Source organism: Staurois parvus, unplaced genomic scaffold (genome assembly GCF_062004578.1).
Source record: "Staurois parvus isolate SC_StPar_1 unplaced genomic scaffold, SC_StPar_1.0 ptg000561l, whole genome shotgun sequence".
Taxonomy (NCBI): Eukaryota; Metazoa; Chordata; class Amphibia; order Anura; family Ranidae; genus Staurois; species Staurois parvus.
In genome coordinates, this window is record NW_028318357.1 from 3,450,722 (window position 1) to 3,471,675 (window position 20,954).

At 38.5% G+C, this 20,954-nt stretch overlaps 1 protein-coding gene across 1 annotated transcript in view; it reads left to right on the forward strand.

The window, feature by feature from the left end:
• Positions 1-20,954, forward strand: part of RARS2 (arginyl-tRNA synthetase 2, mitochondrial) — an 80,305-nt gene that overhangs the window by 22,143 nt on the left and 37,208 nt on the right. The window contains exons 8-14 of the mRNA XM_089691314.1: positions 1,911-1,987; positions 5,429-5,587; positions 6,321-6,427; positions 8,047-8,142; positions 10,513-10,573; positions 11,761-11,831; positions 12,657-12,781. Of these exons, the coding sequence (XP_089547440.1) occupies positions 1,911-1,987; positions 5,429-5,587; positions 6,321-6,427; positions 8,047-8,142; positions 10,513-10,573; positions 11,761-11,831; positions 12,657-12,781 (696 nt within the window). The remainder of the gene's footprint in view (positions 1-1,910; positions 1,988-5,428; positions 5,588-6,320; positions 6,428-8,046; positions 8,143-10,512; positions 10,574-11,760; positions 11,832-12,656; positions 12,782-20,954) is intronic.

A 20,954-nucleotide genomic window follows, 5' to 3' on the forward strand; every position in this document is an offset into this window, starting at 1 on the left:
GAAGATAAAAAACGAACAGATTACTCCATCCACACAAGCGAGGTGGATGGAGAAATCCCCTTGCCGGAACGTTGTATTCTGGAAGCAGCTCTCGCAAAAACAAACTTTTTTTAGCGTGTCCATTTTGACAGAAGTTGATCTAACAATCAGATTCTTTCACATAGGGAGGGCCATACACAAATCAAAATTTGGCAGTTGCCTGCTGAACCGATTGAATTTCACCCATCTATGGCCAGCTTTACTCTTATGCCTCTGTGTCCTTTAACCACTTGCCCTCCTGATGATTTACCCCCTTCCTGACCAGACCATTTTTTGCGTTACGGTGCTGCGTTGCTTTAACTGACAATTGCGCGCTCATGCAATGCTGCACCCAAATTGATGTCCTTTTTTCCCCACAAATAGAGCTTTCTTTTGCTGGAATTTGATTGCCTCTTTTATTTTTATTTTTTGTGCTATAAAAAAAAACCAACCGCCAATTTTGAGAAAAAAAAACAATATTTTGGATTTTTTGCTATTAAACATGTCCAGTAAAAAAATTAAAAAAAATCTAATTTCATCATAAATTTAGGCCAAAATATATTCTGATACATGTGTTTGCTAAAAAAAATCCCAATACATGTAAATTAATTTGTTTACGAGAAAATTATAGCGTCTACAAATGGCGATTATGTATACTGGAATTTTCTTTTCTTTATATATACTAGTAATGGCGTCAACCATCAAATTATAGCAGGACTGTGGCGAGCATTCTGACATCTGTATTGTTTTTGTACAGGTCTCTCCCCCGACAGTGATCACCGGGTGCCGGTGGGGAATCACTGGCCGGGCCCAGTGATTCACAGACGAGGTCGCCAATGGCAGCACGGGTAGGGCGCACGCACGCCCTCTACCCGGAAATGCAAAACCGTGTGTATATAAGTGATTTTGCGCACCTCTGCCACCCTGTAGCAGTATTTCTGCTATGGGGCGGCAGGAAAGCGGTTAAGTGATATTATTGTTGTAAATAATATGAGTACTTTAACCACCTCAACACTGGACACGTTCACAACCTTCCTGCCCAGGCCAGTTTTCAGCTCTGTCACACTTTAAATGACAATGGATTTTTTATAATTTCTTGAGACCGATAGCTTTTCATTTGGTGGTATTTAATCAGCCTTGGGTTTTTATTTTTTGCTATATTAATGAAGTTTCTGTTATAAAATGTTTCAAATCTTTCTTCATAAACTCAAACTGAGGTGCAGCGCTCATGAAACAAAAACAAAACTGATAACAGTCCAGAATGTGTGTCTATAATAGACTGTCCATGCAAACAAAAAAATTGCACTATGAACTAAAGATGAAATGTGTAACAAAAAAAAAAAAAAAAAAACTTTACCAGAACGGTATGACTTTCACAATGAGAAGTCATATAGCGCTTGAAAGTGATTAGCTCAGGTCCTGGATATATGATGTCACCACCTCACTCCAACATATATATCAGCCACTCAGGGAAACGTGAATTTTAAAAAATGGAAGTGCTCCACATAGAATAAAATCAATGGTAACAAATATTTGTTAAAAAGAATGCTACTCACATGTAAAAATACAGACAGCGATGTACAAGTTAAATCCCCAAGGGAATAAGCAGATAGCTTCAGGCTTTTGTGATGACATCACAGGCATGGACTCTGCCTTGCATGTTTTGTCAAAAATGACATCATCTGAGGCTGGGAGATATGCATCCCCCCAGAAAGATGCTTTCCCCATTCGACCGCATCTCTGCATTGGCTAGGTGGGAGGTGGTTAATTTTGGTTAATAGGTCTGATTCACCACATAAGGAGTAAGATGATTGACAGAAAACAAGTAAATGGAATATGTGACATTCTTACAATATTTTCCAAACCTCTCTTACAAAAATGTTTTTATCTAGGCCTATTGGGTGCTGGATTCAGCAAGTATGGATGTGAAAATAAACTTAGAGCAAATCCTCTACAACACCTTTTTGAGGTAAGTTGTATATACAAGAAATCATAGCTAGTCCATATACACCACAGGGCAGTTAGATGTTTGGCTGCTCTTGCATCTGTGCCTGCCAACAGTTCCGTTCGTGTTTTGAGGTGTCAGTGGTGCCTGTGAATACCTTGTACAGTAGATGTTAGGTTTTTGCCTGGTTCTCCTGGAAACTGGGAGTAGAAATATCTGTCATGGAGACAAACACCTCTCAGAAGCATCTGCAAGAAGCTTGACTTGCACATTGTTTGCTACTATACTTTCATTTAAACTGAATAGGTTCTGTTTACTGCCCTGAATCTAGAATGCAATTTTTTAAATCTTGGAATAGCTTTTTCCATCAGATGCCTCAGACAAAGTTTTCAAAACTTTGTAACCTTCTATAAGCTCAGGGTTGCAGGCATATGGTGAGCTCTTCAGTGGTTTGTAAGAGTCTCTTTATTTTACGGGGGGGGGGGGGGTCGTTGGTTTATTCTTAAAGATTAGAGGTGTTGCTCAAGTAATTAAAAATGAATGCCATGTCTGTATAAAAGACACAAATGTATGCACTGTTGTAGTCATTAATACATCATTAAATGTATTTCTTTAGACCTGGTTCACACCCGAATCACACGGGAACGCAATCTGTGTTCCTATGCGATTCCTGTGCAACTCGATGCAGTAGGGTTATCAGCCCATTTATTTGAATGTGCTGAAATCGTACTGAATCGCACAAAAAGTAGTGCATGCGCTACTTTTCAAAAACGCACTGCACCAAATCAAATGGTACTACAGTACTATGCCATCCGGTGCAGGCAAATGCACTGCGTTTGCAAGCTGCATTTGTGGTGTCATTGGGAATATATTGACACCCATAGCAGATCACACATCCAGTACATTTTGATCACTGCAGGAAACCTGCACAGAACACTAATTTCCCGAACTGCATTCTGGTGTGAATGAGCCCTCATATACAAGAAGTGTAACTAAATTTGACTTTGTATTTGCAATATCCTGTACTGAAGACCACAGACTGGCAAAGAAAGAAGCAGCACAAAGAGGCAATCAGTTGCAGTGCTCATGTGCTAACAGTACAGAGTGACAAAAAAATTAGCTAATCTGTCTGTTGCTTCTCTCCTTCCACTGTCCATTCACAAACTGGGGAAGGAACAAAGTCTAAAAGTGTAACCTAACTGCAGCAGAGAAATATCTGGTGCTCTCTGTGCCAGACAGGTCTGTGCTGTGTGGCAAAGCTGTGTAAATATCAGGACTGTATGTAATATAAAGAAGTACAAATCCTCTGGCAGATAAAACTGTATTTGTGTGTGTGTGTATGTATGTATATATGTATGTGTGTGTGTGTGTGTGTGTGTGTGTGTGTGTGTGTGTATATATATATATATATATATATATATATGTGTGTGTGTTATAAATGTAACTGGAGTACAACTTTGACTTCCACTGTTGAACACACCTACATGCTACCTAATCCTCACAATATAAAAGGACCTGATAAAAGCAACCTTTGGTACTGAGAAAGCGGATATATACAGTGCTCAACATAACTGAGTACACCCAAACAGATTTGTCAGGAAAAATGTACTTTCTTTTCAGAATCAACATTTTCTATGGGACACTATACTACAAAATACTAATGCAGGCCATTGATTGTAAACAGGATTTGTTAATTTGCACACACAAAAATTTATTTTTCACAACAAATTCATTCAAGACCATGTTGCAAAAATGAATACACCACAATGAAAGTCTTAGGAACTTAATTTTAGACCACAAAATCCTAATTATAAAGAATTCAACTACAGGTGAGTCTATTCATTAAACAGGTGTCCAGCAGACAGTCCATTATAAATGGGCATTACTTCACAAAGAAGACCCCTTCCTCTTTCATGCTGTCAGCAATGACACCACATGGAAGAGAAATGTCACAAGGCCTGATAAAGAAAATAATTTCCTTACACAAGAAAGGTGAAGACTACAAGAAGATAAGCAAAATTTTACTTCTCAGTCAGAATACTGTAGCAAAAGTGATACACAAAATGTAAGAAAAATAGAACTGCAACCATCTCACAGAGACGTCCAGGCCGTCCACGGAAGCTAACACCTCAACAGGATTGTCTTCTGATGAGAAGGGTTGAAGAAAATAGCCATGCAAGTTCACTGCAGTTAGCTTAAGAAGTAGAAAGCCAAAGTGGGGTGATTGTTTCCCTTGACACAATACGGCGTACGCTGCAGAGGAATGGCACGCATGGGTGTCATCCACGAAGAAAGCCTTTCCTAAAGCCTATGTACAAAAAAGCATGCCTAGAATTTGCCAGGGTCTGTGCTGAAAAAGAAGAAGACTATTGGAACTCTGTACACTGGAATGATGAGACCAAGATAAATGTTTTTGGAAGTGATGGCTTCAAAACTGTATGGCGTCGCAAAGGTGAGGAGTACAAAGAAAAATGCATCGTACCTACCGTGAAACATAGTGGTGGCAGTGTCCTCCTGTGGGGCTGCATGAATGCTGCTGGTGTCCGGGAGCTGGATTTCATTGATGGTATCATGAATGTATGGCTCTATATTGAAAGAGAAGATGCTACCATCACTCCGTGCCCTTGATCGTCGTGCACTTTTACAACATGACAATGATCCAAAACACACATCTAAGGTCACTGTTGCATTTCTGAAGAAGTCAGGATGAAAGTGATTCAGTGGCCAAGAATGTCTCCTGATCTGAACCCAATCCAACGCCTATGGGGAATTCTGAAAAGACAAGTTGAGCATCACTCTCCATCCAGCATTCAGGCTTTAACAGAGGTTGTTCTTCATTAATGGAAAAAGATAGATGTTGCAATATGTTGCCCACTTGTTTATTCCATGCCTTGAGGACTTCGTACTGTCCTTACAAATCAAGGAGGTCATACAAAATACTAGATGTAGTAATTTTTGTTGTGGGGTTTAATCATTTTTTCATCAACTAATTCGAGTAAAACTGAAGATTTTGTAATCTAAGTTATATAGTAACCTTACTTTCATGTAATGAGTTAAACAAATGTTCTATATAACTCAGTTTTGTCAAAATTTTGGAAATTGTTCTTGCGTTCATTGAGATATTGATTAAAATTGTACTTTTCAAAAGGGATGTACTCATTTATGCTGAGCACTGTAGGTGTTGTTTGGCAACAGCACTACATGCTAATTTTTCAACATGAGATTCTTTGAATTCGCTACTTCTTAAATATGAATTTATATTTACTGGTATGATTGGCTGATCACCAAATTTAAGTTACATGCATTCATGTGGCTTGGGAGTACTTGCTTTCTGTCATTTCTTTCAAGCCATTTCTTCACTGGCATAAAGAACCAGTGTTTGCATTTTGGGATCAGAGAACCATATGAATAAAAGATTGCTTTCATCAATTATTGATACAGTTACGGTATATTATACATCCCTAGGTGTACGTGAAATTCAGTGAAACAGCAGAAAAAGATGAAGACATGAAGTGGTCTGCACATGATTTTATGCAGAGACTTGAGAATGGACATCCGCAAGCTCTTTCCCTGTGGACACACTTCAGAGATCTGAGCATTGAGGAATATGCCAAAGTCTATAAAGTAAGCTTCACAATCACAAGTGCATTAGCAAGGCCTAAAACTGCCTATGTACCAGCACATCTGACCTCTCAACCCTAGCTTAGACAACTGAGTTTTTATGATATTTTGCTGAAAAATTCTTGTGGCTGTGTTTTTTGTAGAATCTAAATATTTAGCTCCCACATTTTGTACATTGCATTTGTTATACAGGGTGTCCCTAAAGTCTGGACACATAGGAAATATTACTGTGTATAACATACCACTATATAAGCTCACCAGACCTTAACTCCCTTGACTTTTTTTGGGGGGGTGTGCTAAAGGAGAAGGTGTACTCAATGAAAATCACAGATATGAATCACCTGAAGGAACACATCTTGAACGAATGTGCTCAAATTTACGAGAATGTGGAGGCACTGCATCAGGTTCATGTGAATCTTGCAAAGCGCATGGAACTTTGCATTACAAATGGTGGAAATCACATTGAAGATGCTATTGATTGAGTTTTCCAATTAAATAGAATGTTGTTGTAAGTTGTATTGAAATTTATTGAAAATACACATTTTGCCTGTATCCAGACTTTATGGACACCCTGGGCATTATGTCCTTGTTGCTTATTTTTTAAGAAAATTAATATCCATGACAAAATGCATACGCATTTCAGATCTTTGCACCATAAATACTGTAGATTTAGACTTTATGTCAAATAATGATATTGTAAAATCTATTTTAAAAAATGTTTCCTGCTTATTTTTAGCGCCTTGGTGTACAGTTTGATGAGTACTCTGGTGAGTCATTTTACAAAGAAAAGGCACAAGATGTCCTGAAGTTGCTTAAAAGCAAAGGAATTCTAAAGACAGCAGGGTGAGCTTTTCTCTGTTAACACCTTTCTGCCCGGCCTATAGCATATTGATGGCTGGGTGGGACACTCGCTGTTGTGACTGGACGTCATATGATGTCCTGTCAAAAGCAGCCGTTTACGGGGTCGCGTGTTCTGTCACCGGTTGTATCCATGGGACACAACTGACGACATATCACTACACCGGCCCGTTGCCAGTGTCATGTGACCGCTGTGACCAATCACAGCAGATCACAAGTCGATTGTATACAATGGATGGCTTCCTGTCATGCCATCCATGATCTACAATTATGTTGTTAGCTGTGATTGATCATAGCAGTCACATGGTACAGACAGGGCCAATCACAGCCCCTCTGTATCATGTGATGAGCTTTGCCCAATCACAGCTAATCACAACAAAAGTCTGAATCAGTTTCATTCAGTAACAATGATTGCACATATCAATGAAATACATTGGTATTAGCAATCATAATGTGTAAAAAAAATAAAAAATCACTTGCCCAGAGTAGTTCAATGTTACTATGGTAACACTGTATTGCTTTGGTCACAGTGTGTTAAAAAAAAAAAAATAGTAAAAAAATGAAAAAATAATAAATAAAAAGTTTGAAAAAAAAAATTTTTTTTTTTTTTACATACTGTCACCAGTCATTGTATTGGACTGGTGGACTGGTGACAATATGTAAAAGAAAAAAGAAATTTTTTTAACTTGTATTTCTACATTTTTCCAAAAAAAGTAACAAAAAAATTACAACCTCCAAAAAACTCACCATGCCTCTTTCAGAATATCTTGGACTGTCTATTTTCCAAAAAATGGATGGGTAATTTGGGGGGTACTTGAGCTATGCTGGCGTTTTTGGACCTCAAGAAATTGGCCGTCAATACATTGATTGATCGATTGTCAGATATATATACCATGGTTTGTGGACTCTATAACTTTCCTACAGACTAAATAATATATACTAATTTGGGGTATTTTTACCAAAGAAATGTGGCAAAATATTTTTTGACCCAAATTTATGAAGAAATGTTATTTATTTGCACAATTTTATAACAAAAACGAAGTAAAAAATAAAAAACTCTGGTGATTCAATACCACCAAAAGAAAGCTCTATTTGTGTGAAAAAAATAATATTTTTTATGGGTACAGTGTTGTATGACCACGCAATTGTCATTCAAAGTGTGACAAGACTGAAAGCTGAAAATTGGCATGGGCAGGAAGGGGGTAAAAGTGCCCGATATTGAAGTGGTAAAGTCTGTTTAACTGTCAGCAGCCAACGAATCCCACACTAATATTCCGTAATTGCAGTAACAAGGGTTCTCTATCTTCTTGCAGATTTTAAAATGCTATAGTTCTCTGTCAAACTGCATGTTATGTTGGTTTAGTTTGCAGTAATACTGCATTTATTACAATGATATGTTTCTCATTCCTACAGAATGTTACAATGATATACCCTTAGTCCTACTGCATGTAATACAGTGTGATAGCTCTCAGTCCTAGGGCATATGCTATAATGGTATCGTTCTGATTCCTAGTTGATCTTTGTATTTGGGCAATGCAAAAATTGATCTGAAAAAATTTTTAATTTAAATCATTCTCTTCTTTTTTTTTTTTTTTTATGCCCAGTGATGGTAAAGGAGTAGTGGATCTTTCAGAGGAAGGGGATCTTTCCACTTACTCTACTGTGATGCGTAGTGATGGGACATCTTTATATATTACAAGGTATGAGTATTGGTTCAGTGCTTTACAGTGTTTACAATTCAACATTTTGTATTAAGAAAATGTAAAGTACTTTAGGGTTAGTAATGTGTTTTTTCATCAATTAAGCCATTACAAAAACCACCGTAAATCGTGGCATCAGTAATGATTTTAAAAAACCCATACATCATCTGCCCCATATTAAACATGTGTAGTGCTACCTGACCCCCCTCCCATAGGGGCCACTTGATAATGCTCATCCCCAGTGGTTGCCCTGACCTTGCAAGCCTTCTGGCACCTCTGAGTTCAGACATATTTCAACAGTATATAATAATAATGCAAGAGACACCGTTCTTCATAGTAACACCTCTATGTTAAACTTGTTCAAAAGAGTGGACCACAAGAATAATGGGTTTAGGATATGCAACTCCAGTTATCGCATAAAAGTAGAACACTGGTAAAATAAGAATAATCAGCTAGCAATGGTTAACAAATTATACAAGTCATGAGTAGTAAGCTTCAACTATTAAACTGTGGTAAGAGGGGGAAGAAAAGGCTTGTTGACTTATCAGCTCCCTCTAGGCCAGGGGTAGGCAACCTGCGGCTCTCCAGCTGTTGCAGGACTTAAGTTCCATCATGCCTCTGCAAGTCATAGCTGTAACTATCAATTTTGCAATGTCTCATGGGAAATGTAGTTCCACAACAGGTAGAGAACCACAGGTTGCCTACCCCTGGTATAGGCCATTGGTGCTGTAGATGCAGAGAATTATGTAAATGTATACTCCAACATAAATAGATATAAGTATCTTGATTTGAATAATAATAATGACCTTAGAAGGGAAGAGGACCCTTTAACTAGAGATTGGAGCTTGAGTCCTCTGATGTTTAAAGTTTCTGATACGGTGAAGTCTGTTGTCTTCTGCTAGCAATGGTGAAGCTCATAAACATTAGTGTATACTGGTAATTCAATGAAGATAACAGGCTGTGTTAAATGGTCAAAGCAAAAATCTCTTGGTACTGAGGTGTAATGGTGTCTGCATGCAGTGTCTGTAGAGTATTGGCATCCATCCGCTCAACAATCCCATGGAGAGCAAGGCCTTCTAGGAACAGGGTTCTTGCACAGGCTCTTGGCTGTTCACATAGAAGTGCAGAGTTACCTCCTGACAGCCTGTCAGCACGGCAAGCAGAGATGACTGGCTGAAGACTGGATAGTCACAGTCCTGATGAAGAGAAGCTGATGCGATCCCTGGTGCGGCAATCAGCGTCACCTCTGTGCTGAACTGGTATGCAGAGTCCTGCAATAGTAGCCAGCAAATCTGTCTCTATAGGACAACGGCAGTCCCCCTGTGTTCAGCTCTGAATCCTGCACCCAGAGAGCCAGCCAGTTCCATGCTGTAGAATTTGCCTGCTCTCCCAGCAATGTTCTCCTTCCCCAGCTCTCTGGTAGTTGTAGTTCAATCAGCACTTGGAAATACAGATTGTATTGGCTATAGGACTACAGGTCCCAGCATCCTCCTGTTGTTAGAAGAACTCTATCCATTCTGCTTACAGGAAGTGAATCTGTAAATGTCCCTGAATGATACAGCTAGAACCTGGCTACACATCCACTGTTTTTTGCCATGTTTTTATTTATCTTTTACTCAAGTCCTAATATTGAACTTCAGGCAAAATGTGAAACACCTTGATGAAAACTTATGTGATAACCCATTTACCTGTAGTTTTGTCCATCCAGTTCTGAGATTTACACAGTTCTGTCACACCACACAGCCCTCTCTGACAGACCAGAAGACTGTTTTCCACTGCTGCCACTAAATAAAGCTTGTCCTTCCCCCACCCTGTGACTAGACGACGGAAGGATAAGCAGCACATGGATGAGCTCCTCTCTGTAATTTTGTTCTCTTCCCCTATCTTCTTCTATCAGCATGCCCCTTGTGTCATTTACATCTGTATGGAGGTCAGGTTTAAATGCACCTTACCCTAAAAAATGTAAACTATCAGTACTGCAGTGTTCATTAAATTGGGGTACTGCACAAGAAAAAGTATCCCCCTAAACAGATTTTTTTCATGGCATCTTTGTGACTGATATGCTTAGCCTTTTTTTTCCCCCCATTTTTCTTATTTTAGAAAATACAAGGCTTCATTGTTACTATCAAGTTGCAGTTCTGACATCCATGTGCTCCTCACTATCAACTTGTGGCAGTTGTAGGATGTAGAGAAGCAAGAAATTATCACTTGTCAGTTGGATTTGTAGTTGGCCATGTGGTTTCTTATCCACTAACATTTAGAAATATCACAGATAACAAAAATCATTCATCCTGCTTTTGTTTTTCATGTTTTAAACATCCTTTTTACATTTTTGCCTATTTATTAATATTATTATTGTTATTATTATAGGGACATAGCAGCTGCAATTGATCGCATGGAGAAATATACCTTTGATGAAATGATCTATGTGGTATGCAAATACACTTCTTTAAAAAAGTACCAGTTTTATGTCTGAACATTTACATTGTTAAAACTCTAGTCTAAATGGGGCTAATCTGAAATAAATGCAGCCAGCACATCTAAAGGACCTGTAAAGTACAATATATTAAATTTTTGGTTTTAAATAATCTAAGGAAAAGGCTTTAACTGCTTCCTGTCCGCCCTATAGCAGATATACTGCTACAGGACAGCACGGGTGCGCAAATCACGTATGTGTATATACCTGATTTTGCATTTCAGGGTATGGGGGGGGGCGCACGCCGCCATTCACAGGCGTGGCTCTCACTCATCGGGTCAGCAGTGTGCTTACAGTGAAGCACTAACACAACCCCTAGTAAAACAGCACACAGTTAACCCTTTGATGGCTCCACATGTTAACCCCTTCCTGCCCAGTGCCATTAGTACAGTGTCAGTGCTTTTTATTCGCATTGATCACTGTATTGGTGTCACTGGGGATGTCAGTGACACCAAGTCAGTTCCCCCCGCCCCCAGTGTCAGAATGCCCGCCGCGGTCCTGCTATAAGTCGCGGATCGCTGCCATTACTAGTAAAAATTACAAAAATAAAAAAGCCCAGTATATATATTACCATTTGTAAATGCTATAACGTTCACGTAAACCAATTGATTTACACGTATTGGGATTTTTGGGGGATTTTTTTAGCAAAGACATGTCACAGAATACATTTTGGCCTAAATTTATGACGACATTTGATTTTTTTTTTTTTTTAAATTTTTACTGGACATGTTTAATAGCAAAAAGTCAAAAATGTTGTTTTTTTTTCTCAAAATTATAGCTCAAAAAATAAAAATCGCATTGGTGATCAAATATCACTGAAAGAAAGCTCAATTTGTGGGAAAAAACGACAAATTTAATTTGGGTGCAGCATGATCGTGCAATTGCCAGTTAAAGTAATGCAGTGCCGTAACGGAAAAAATTACGTGGTCTGGAAGGGGGGTAAATCCTCTGGAGGGCGTGTGGTCAAAGTACCTCAATAGAAAACATTATGATTTCACAAATACTCCTCAGAAAAATAAGTATGCCTTGAAAAGGGGGGTAAATCCTCTGGAGGGCAAGTGGTTAATGACTGTTTTTGCATAAACAAAGAGTATACTATCCAAAATACAAATAAACATTTTGTATTTATTTTTTCTTTTAAGACAGACAAAAGTCAACAAACCCATTTTGAACATTTGTTTAAAATATTGGAGATTCTTGGGAAAGTAGGCAAGTAAGTAAAACATTTTCTGGTTGCTCCTTTCCCCATTGCTAGCTATAGCATGCATAGATACCTGTGTATTACCATTTATATACTGCCTAAGGGTAGATTCACGCCAGATGCAGTAGAACTGCATTGGGTTGCTATTCCAGCAGCGTCGTCCCACTGTATGCCAAGGCAAAACACCTTGTTCCTTTTGTGCAACTCGGTGGCTGGTGTGAATGGACCCTAAAGGTTGCAACAGCTACACCCACAGCCTTTACTGTGATTTGTGTTTTGTGCTGATATTTTTACATTGTGCAGTGATATACATATTCCTCAAAAATGTCTATATTTCACATAGACTTTACAAGAGCTTGTTTTTTTAGACATTAGGTATCATGCTTTACCCAATAATTTGATTGCTGGGCATCCAAGAAAAACTCCTAGGGAGTGCCAAGTCGGCCATAGACGTCCTGACGAACAGGGCAGAATTCAAACCATGAGTAGCTCTGTCAGAACCACCTGGCTTGACAGAAGTCAATTTAAAAATCAACTGAGCTGGGGGGATATAATAAGCTGAACAGTGACTGCATCCTTTTGGCATGTTGTGGTATTTATGGACACCATAACCAGCAGTAGAGGCTCCTCCATCCACGCTGTTTAGAATGGATGGGGGAATCGATTAGATATTTTCTTGTTCAGCCCATGGTGATTTATGTACATAGATGCATTAGAGGAACATTTGAAGATAATCAATGTCATCAAATGGTTACCTTGTCAAAATGTAATAATGGCTTATGAACTATTATTTCTTTTCTGCACCTGGTAACATTTCTTTTCTCCTCATTTTCTTAGTTTGCAACATGTTAATTTTGGACGTGTACAGGGAATGCAGACAAGAAGAGGAGATGTGATCTTTCTGGAGGATGTTTTGGATGAAGCCCGTTCTAGAATGCTGCAAAATATGGCACATAGTGAGAGTATGTCCCCAAAGTCTTCCAAGTGAAATTTGTAGTAGTTACATAGTTGGTAAGGTTAAAGCATAACTCCGGACAGAATGTGTGTGTGTGTGTGTGTGTGTGTGTGTGTGTGTATATATATATATATATATATATATATATATATATATATATATATATATGTGTGTGTGTGTATATATATATATATATATATATATATATATATATGTGTGTGTGTGTATATATGTGTACACACACACACACACACACACACACGTGCTTCCATACCTTTAAACAATTTCATGGTGTTATAGTGCAGAGTCCCCTTGCTAGTCAGAAATCCAGCCTTGTTTGCTCTATGACGAGCTCTTTGCTCCCCATACATCCTGTTCATAAGACCTTTGTCGTCTTTCCCCCTGGCCACCATTCTTGTACATTCCCCCCTGTAGTTCTAGTAAAGCGAGCAGTGACATGATTACATCACCTCTTGTTGCAGTGGGTGGATCAGAGCATCTCAGACTCCCAGTCTGATTCGCCTGTTGCAGCATAGATTGACGCTGATCCATTCCAAACACGGCCACAGTCCTGTCCACAGAGCCACCCACTCAGACTGTAGTTGTTAGTAATGCAAGTGGTGATATGAATATTTGGCACTGTTGGCGGGACTGTGGCCGTGTTTGGAATGGATCAGCGTCAATCTATGCTGCAACTGGCGAATCAGACTGGGAGTCTGAGATGTGATTACACTGCTCGTTGCAAGGGCATGGCTGGGATGTGAGCCAGCGAGGGAGCTCCTCTGTCACTATCATCCTGACTGCATAGTGTCTAATCTCACTGATCCTGAGTACCGGCAGGTCTGTGGTGTGGAGGACTGAGGAGAAGTGACTCGGGCAGCAATCATGTCCGCTAACACTGTTCAACAAATTTTTATTTTTTGCCAGTTTTGGAAACAAAAGGATCCATTTCTTAATGAATTTCACATTCTGAGTTCAAATATAACAATGAAATTTGTCAATTGGCTCTAGTTTTTCTGTAAACGGAAAGTTTTCTACTATAGGCGTAATGACTACATAATGCACAATAATTATATAGATAGATGTCTTTCCACAAATATAAAGCAAGTGATATTGACTACATAACAAAGCCTAAATGGCATAATATATTGCATAGGATTACCAAGAAAAATTATAGCCATAAGCTAAGTTGAATCATTTTAATACTTAGGATTCTCACTAGTTTTGTCTTCAGTTTGTGTCGGTTTTGCTTCTCTTGGCTTTTCTCTTGTATTCGAGGAAAGGGCTATCTCTTACAACTGCACGTGACTACACGCTTCAGGTTCTTCCTCACTTGACTCAACCACGAAGGATTCTGGTGCTTTAGGAATTGGTAGCCCCTCTCCATGAGCAACTGGACGTATTGCCGATGGAATATTTGGATAGTGCACAAATAACTTTTTCTTCTTATTTAGCCCTTTTGTTGGAGGCACCATACAAAAGTAACAATTACTAACATGATCTGTTGGCTCTCTCCAAATCATTGGCACAGCGAAAGGCATAGATGCCTTTTTTCCATTCAACCATTGCTCCAGTGCCGTCCCACAAGAATTGCAGCATATATGTGGTGCCCAGCTCTTGTCCTGGTCTCCTATCTTGCAGCCAAAATACAAGTTGTAGGCTTTCTTAATCATTCCTGTTATCCTCCTTTTTTGTGAGATAAAAGTTATTTCACCGCAGATATAGCAGAAATTATCTGCTTTATTCACACAAGTTCGAGGCATTACTGAGTAGCCTATATAAGCATAAAACGAAATGTAAAGACGCTGTCGAACTACAATCGGCTACAGATACTGCAGCTTTTATGCAGTGAAGTGATGCAATTAAAGGCTAATATTGCATCATCTCAGTATATATGCAATTTTCTATTGGTCACCAGTATCAATTGCGCAATATGCAGCTGAAGTTGCATCATAATTTTGAATGGCTTACGTCATTAGATGGGTGAATATATCATGGAAACTAGAGCCAATCAACATTTTTTAGGGTCATTTTCGTTTTCAGCACCCCAAAATTATGTAAGATTAGCTAATTTTATGCCCAAAACTTTTTACCTGTTGAACAGTGTAATAGATCTGAGATATCATAGCTTTTTAAAACTGAATTTTTTGTATAGTGTGCATTTTTATGCAAAAATCACAATAGAGTGGCTGCTTATCTACTTACACAGGACAATTTTTAGGCAGTGTTATCATCATCCCAGAGTTCTTCTTTAAAATAAGACCTCAGCTCACCAAGTTTAACCTATGTGGGTGTATGAGTGTGTGTGTATTTGTCTTTACCATTTCCCATACCCCTGTATAATGCGTTTGCCAAGATGCCCATCTCGCTGACACCACCAGTTGTGGAAAGGAGTTCCACATCCTTACTGCTGTAACAGTATGCAGTTTGTGAAAAAAAACGCACCTTGTCCAACTTCATTCACTGGCCACGTGTCTTCTTAAGTGACCATGAAACTGAAAAGTTTTTTCCTATGCTATCATCACCATTTAGATATTTGTATATTGCAATCATAAATCTTTTTAAGTGTCTCTACTCCAGGAAGAATAAGTCTAACGTATGTGGTTGTTCCTCACAACTGAGGTCCTCCAGTCCCCTTATCTATTTTGTTTCCCTAGTCTGGACTCTCTCCAGTTTTAGCACATCCTTTCTGAGGACTGGAGACCAGAACTGGATGGCATACTCCAGATGCAGCCAAACCAGTCTTGTAAAGTGGTTGGATTATAATTTTATCTCTTTGGAACAGACACTTTTTAATGAATTCTAATAGTCTGCTAGCTCTGCAGCATGCCATTGCATGCTATTGCTGAGCCTGTGGCCTAGTAGGACCCCCAGATCTTTTTCAATCCTAGATTCTCCTAGAGGTTCTCCCCCTTGGGTGTAACTTGCATTCATATTTTTATTCCCCAAGTGCATTCATTTATATTTATCAATATTAAACCTCATTTACCATGTAGTTGTCCACCACCTCTATTTTATCTAGGCCTTTCTATAAGGTTGCTATATTCTCTTTGTGGTTATTTACCCTGCTTATCTTTGTATTGTCAGCAAATACTGAGATTTGAACTATTTATTCCAACCTCTATACCATTTATGTACAAGTTTAAACAGAATTGATCCCCGAACAGAGCCATTTGGTACCCCAATTACAACTCTAGACCATTCAGCAGTTATGCTATTTATCACCACCTTTTGGATGCATTCCTTTAACCAGGTTTCTTTAAAGGTAAATACATTATCCTCAATGCTAAGAGACCTCAATTTGTAAATTCAGTTTTTATGGTGTACTTTATCAAGTGCTTTGGAATATGTTCAGATACATCATGTCCACAGGCATTCCTCTGTGCAGAATAGAGCGTCCTCATAGAATGCTAAAAGGTTGGTTTGGCAAGAACAATCCTGCATAAATCCATGCTGGTTGCCACTACTGTTACCATTTTCATCAGCAAATTTGATCTAGTTATTCCCTTAAATAGTTAACATACTATTGATGTTGGACTGACAGGTCTGTAGTTTCCAGGTATGTATCTTGGGCCTTTTAGAATATTGATGTCCTGTTCGCTTTTTGCCAGTCAGCTGGTACTATTCCAGTCAGTATGCTGTTCTTTTTGATTAGGAATAATGGCCTAGCAATAACCTGGCTAAGTTCTTGAGGACTCTCAGCTGTAAGCCATCTGTTCCTGATGATTTATTCACATTACATTTTTCTGGTCTTTGTCTTTTTTTGAACACTGGCTTCCGTTAGCCATACGGGAACATTCCATCTTGTCTATTATACACTTCTTTTCCTCAGCAGATACTGAGAAGAAGAAAGTCTTCTGGCTGTCACTTGTAGTTTTTCCCCTGACTATCCTTTATGGGGCCAATATGCTCTGGATTTGTCTTTTTGCTATTAATATATTTAAAATTTTAGGGAATTCTTTCTGTTGTCCTCCACTATGTCTCTCGTGGTCGATTTTCGATGCCCTGGTCATGATGTTATGTTTCTTATTGCATTCCTTGTACTGTTGGAATGCTGATGGCGACCCCACAGCCTTATACTTTTTAAAGGATGATTTTTTTTTTCTCTTTAATATGCCCTTTTATTCTTGAATTTAGCCACCCAGGTTTGACTTTAGTTCTTTTATATTTGTTGCCCTTTGGAATACACTGACTGATACCCATAATTAATATGTCCTTAACCGCCTCCCGCCCAACATATAAGGAAATGATGGACGGACAGAAGGGAGGGTGCCATATGACGTCCTCTCACTCTAGCTGAGCATGTGCGCCAATTGGTGGTATGCTGTGTCCCATCGATCGCAGTAAAGAGCCAATGACGTAGGCTGTACCATGTGATCAGTTGTGTCCAATCACAGCTGATCACATATAAACAGGAAATGCTGGTTATCAGCGGTCCTCTCCTTACACTGACAGCCCCATTAGTGCTGTCTTTCAATGTCCGTCAATGCCACATATCAGTGCCCATTAGTGATTCCTGTCAATGCCCATCAGTGCTGCCTATTTGTGCCTTTCATCATTGCAGTCTATCAGTACCCATCAGGGCCACCTATCAGTGCCAGTAGCCAGTGCCAACGAAAATATAAAACTTTTCTTTTTCACAAAAAATAAATATATCAACCTATCCCACCGTACAAAAAAGTGTCCAAAATATCAAAATATTGTCCAAAATGTCAAAATTATTCCCCACAAATGTAAACCATTATATTCTTTCTTCTTCAAACTTTCTTTCTCAACACCCGCAAATCCTGATGACAATAAACCTCAAAAGAAAAAAAAAACTCAACATAGTGTCATACCTTTTAAATAATAAAAACACACGTGCCACTCTCTGTGCAACATGCAAAATCTATATACGCGTGTATACTCTATAGGTGAGTATCTATATACATGAAAATAATCTAATGTGTACCTAAAATAAATATATAAATGAAAGACACTCACATAAAGTGTCAGCTGCACAATAAGTGAAAACAAACTAAAAATTGTCACTGCAAAAATGTGTATCACCACACTCTGTATACATTAGTGTACACCTTAAACCCAAACCAGCAATCTCCAACTCATGTGCTGATGGATAATTACCCTATGTAAGAAATGACAGGGCATAACACCACTCTGGGTTAACATCTCATCATTCAGGTTTCATCCAATGTTAGGGTTATTCCTCCATTTCCCTCATGAGAAAATCCACAATTACCAATGGTAGATCAAACACAATCACCTCAGTAGCTGTCACCAACTTCATTTGAGTGTGCTGGATCCAGTAGCCAGTGCCGCCTATCAGTGCCAGTCAGTGCTGCCTATCAATGCCTCCTCATCAATGCAGTCTATCAGTCCCCTTCAGTGCCGCCTAACAGTGCCAGTCAGTGCCCATCAATGATGCCTGTCAGTGCCACCTATCAGTGCCATGTCTCATCAGCACACATTAGTGAAGGAGAAAAATTACTTATTTACAAACTTTTATAACAGAAACTAAGTAAAAAAAAATGTGTTTTCAGAATTTTGTCTTTTTAGTTTAGCAAAAAATTTTAAAAAACAGTGATTTTTTTTTTTTTTTAATTTAAATATTTATTGGTTTTTCATATTATTACAAAAAATTTCATAAAAAGAGACACAATACATTCAAGTAGTCTTAACATTTCTATTTTACCCCTTCTAATAACTCTTTTCTTTCCCTCCCCTCCCCTCCCCTCTGCAAGTTCTCCAATCTCACGAGGCCCAATCACTTTAAATAACTTCCTAATTTAAGATTTTCTATATTTCTCTTTCACTTCTGATTTTTCCCATTTTTCCCATCTCGAATAGTATGTTCCCAGCCTATCTTCCTGCATATAATAAGATTTTTCCATTCTACTGATCTGATTTACTCTGTTGATCCAATCTTCCTCCTTCGGCACCTCTGTTTTCTGCCAGAACTTGGGTATCAACCCTTTTGCAGCATTTAAATAATACCATACGCCTGATTCTTTATATTTATTTACTGTTATCTCAACGTTATGTAGAAGACACATCGTTGGGTCTAACCCTATGTCATTTCCAGTTATTATTTCTATCAATTTAACTATTGTTTTCCAAAAAGCCTGAATTTTCGGACATTGCCGCCACATGTGAAACACCGTGCCTATCTCTCCACATCCTCTCCAACACATTTTTGAATTCTCCCCACTCATCCTGTGCTCAACACTCGGTGTAATGTGCCATCGTGTCAAACATTTATAATTAACCTCCACTTCTCTCATACTAACGTTCTCGTGTATCAATCTAAATATCTTTTTCTGTTGATCCTCATCTAACACCACCTCCATATCTCTTTCCTACTTCGTTATAAAAATTAACTTTGTGTCTGTGTCTAATTCTGTGAGTATTCTATAAATTTTGGCAATACCATGTTTCCCATCTCTACGTGTTTCTAACAACCTTTCAAACATATTCCACTCCTTTTTTAATCTCAAGGGTTTTGGTAGTTTCCCAATAAAACATTTTAGTTGGTGATATTTCCACTCATCTATTCTAATAAAAATGTCTCCCTTCTTCTCTTTAAGTTCTTTAAATGATCTCAATTTCCCCTCTACCAGTACATCTCTCAGTTGGACATCTTCCCTCTCAAACCATCTCCCTGATATCTCGTCCTTTCCTGGTGGGAAATAATCAGTATTTGCAAGAGGCATTAATATAGAGTTGAATTCCCATTTCATATTTTTGTGCAAATTATCCCGTACCCTTAAAACATTTAAAGTGTAATTACTTGTGTTTTCATTAATTTTTCTAAAATGTGCTGGTATCCATATCATCTTACTCAAACTAATCCCACTCAGTGCATTTTCAATTTTTACCCAACTCTTCCCCTTCTGGTTAAATGTCCAATCATAAATTCTTGCTAAAATTACTGCTTTATAATATCTTTTGACGTCGGGTAGTCCCATTCCCCCTTTTTCTTTAGTCCTACTCAGTATTTCATATGATATTCTTGGTTTTTTATTCCTCCAAATATATCTTGTTAACATTTTTTTTATTATCTTAAAAAAAGCCTCTGGGAGTTTGATCGGAACCATTTGGAATCTATACAGTATTTTAGGTATAATTACCATTTTAACTAGGTTTATACGTCCTATCTATGATGGGTTTCCTCCTAATATTTTCAATTCTTCCTTAGTCTCATTTATTAAGGAAATATAGTTTAATCTATACAGTTGTTTATAAGAGATAGCGAGTTTTATCCCTAGGTATTTTAAATCTTTTTCTCTCCATATAAAGGGGAATTCTTTTTGTAACTTTTCCTTTTCACTCTTTAATATATTGATGTTCAGGATCTCTGTTTTTGTTGGATTAATTTTTAAATTTGATAGTTCCCCATACTCCTTCAAAAATTTCATTATATTTGGTAATGTTATTCGGGGGTTGCCTACATAGAATAATAGGTCATCTGCATAGGCCGCTGCTTTGTGTTCTATATTTTCGATCTGGATTCCCTTTACCGCACCACTATTCCTTATCATTGACAACAGAGGTTCCAATGACAAAACATATAGCAGGGGGGACAGAGGACAGCCCTGTCTTGTTCCATTGGACATCCCTATGGATTCTGATCTCTCTCCATTTACCGTAATAATTGCGGTGGGCTCCCTGTATAATTTACCTATCCACTCACGCATTCTCTCTCCAATCCCCAACACTTCTAAGTTGTCCATCATGAAGCCCCAATCCACTCTATCGAACGCCTTTTCGGCATCAATCGACAACAGCACCACCGGGGCTTTCCCTTTTCTACTTTTCTGGATTAGCATCAGAGTTCTCAACCCGTTGTCCCTACCCTCTCTCCCTGGGACAAAGCCCACCTGATCTCCATGGATCCATTCTGGCATTAGATCTTTCAGCCTATTTGCTAGAACCTTTGCGTACAGCTTAGTATCGATGTTCAATAATGAAATTGGTCTATAACTAGAGCACTGAGAGGGGTCTTTTCCTTCCTTATGAATGAGTACAACATGGGCCTGAAGAGATTCTCTTCTACTCTCCATCCCTCCTCCCAAATCGTTCATATACTTCTTTAGCTTAGGTAACAATATTTCACTATATTTTTTATAGTAATTAACTGTGTACCCATCCGGTCCTGGACTTTTTCCACCCCCCGTACTTTT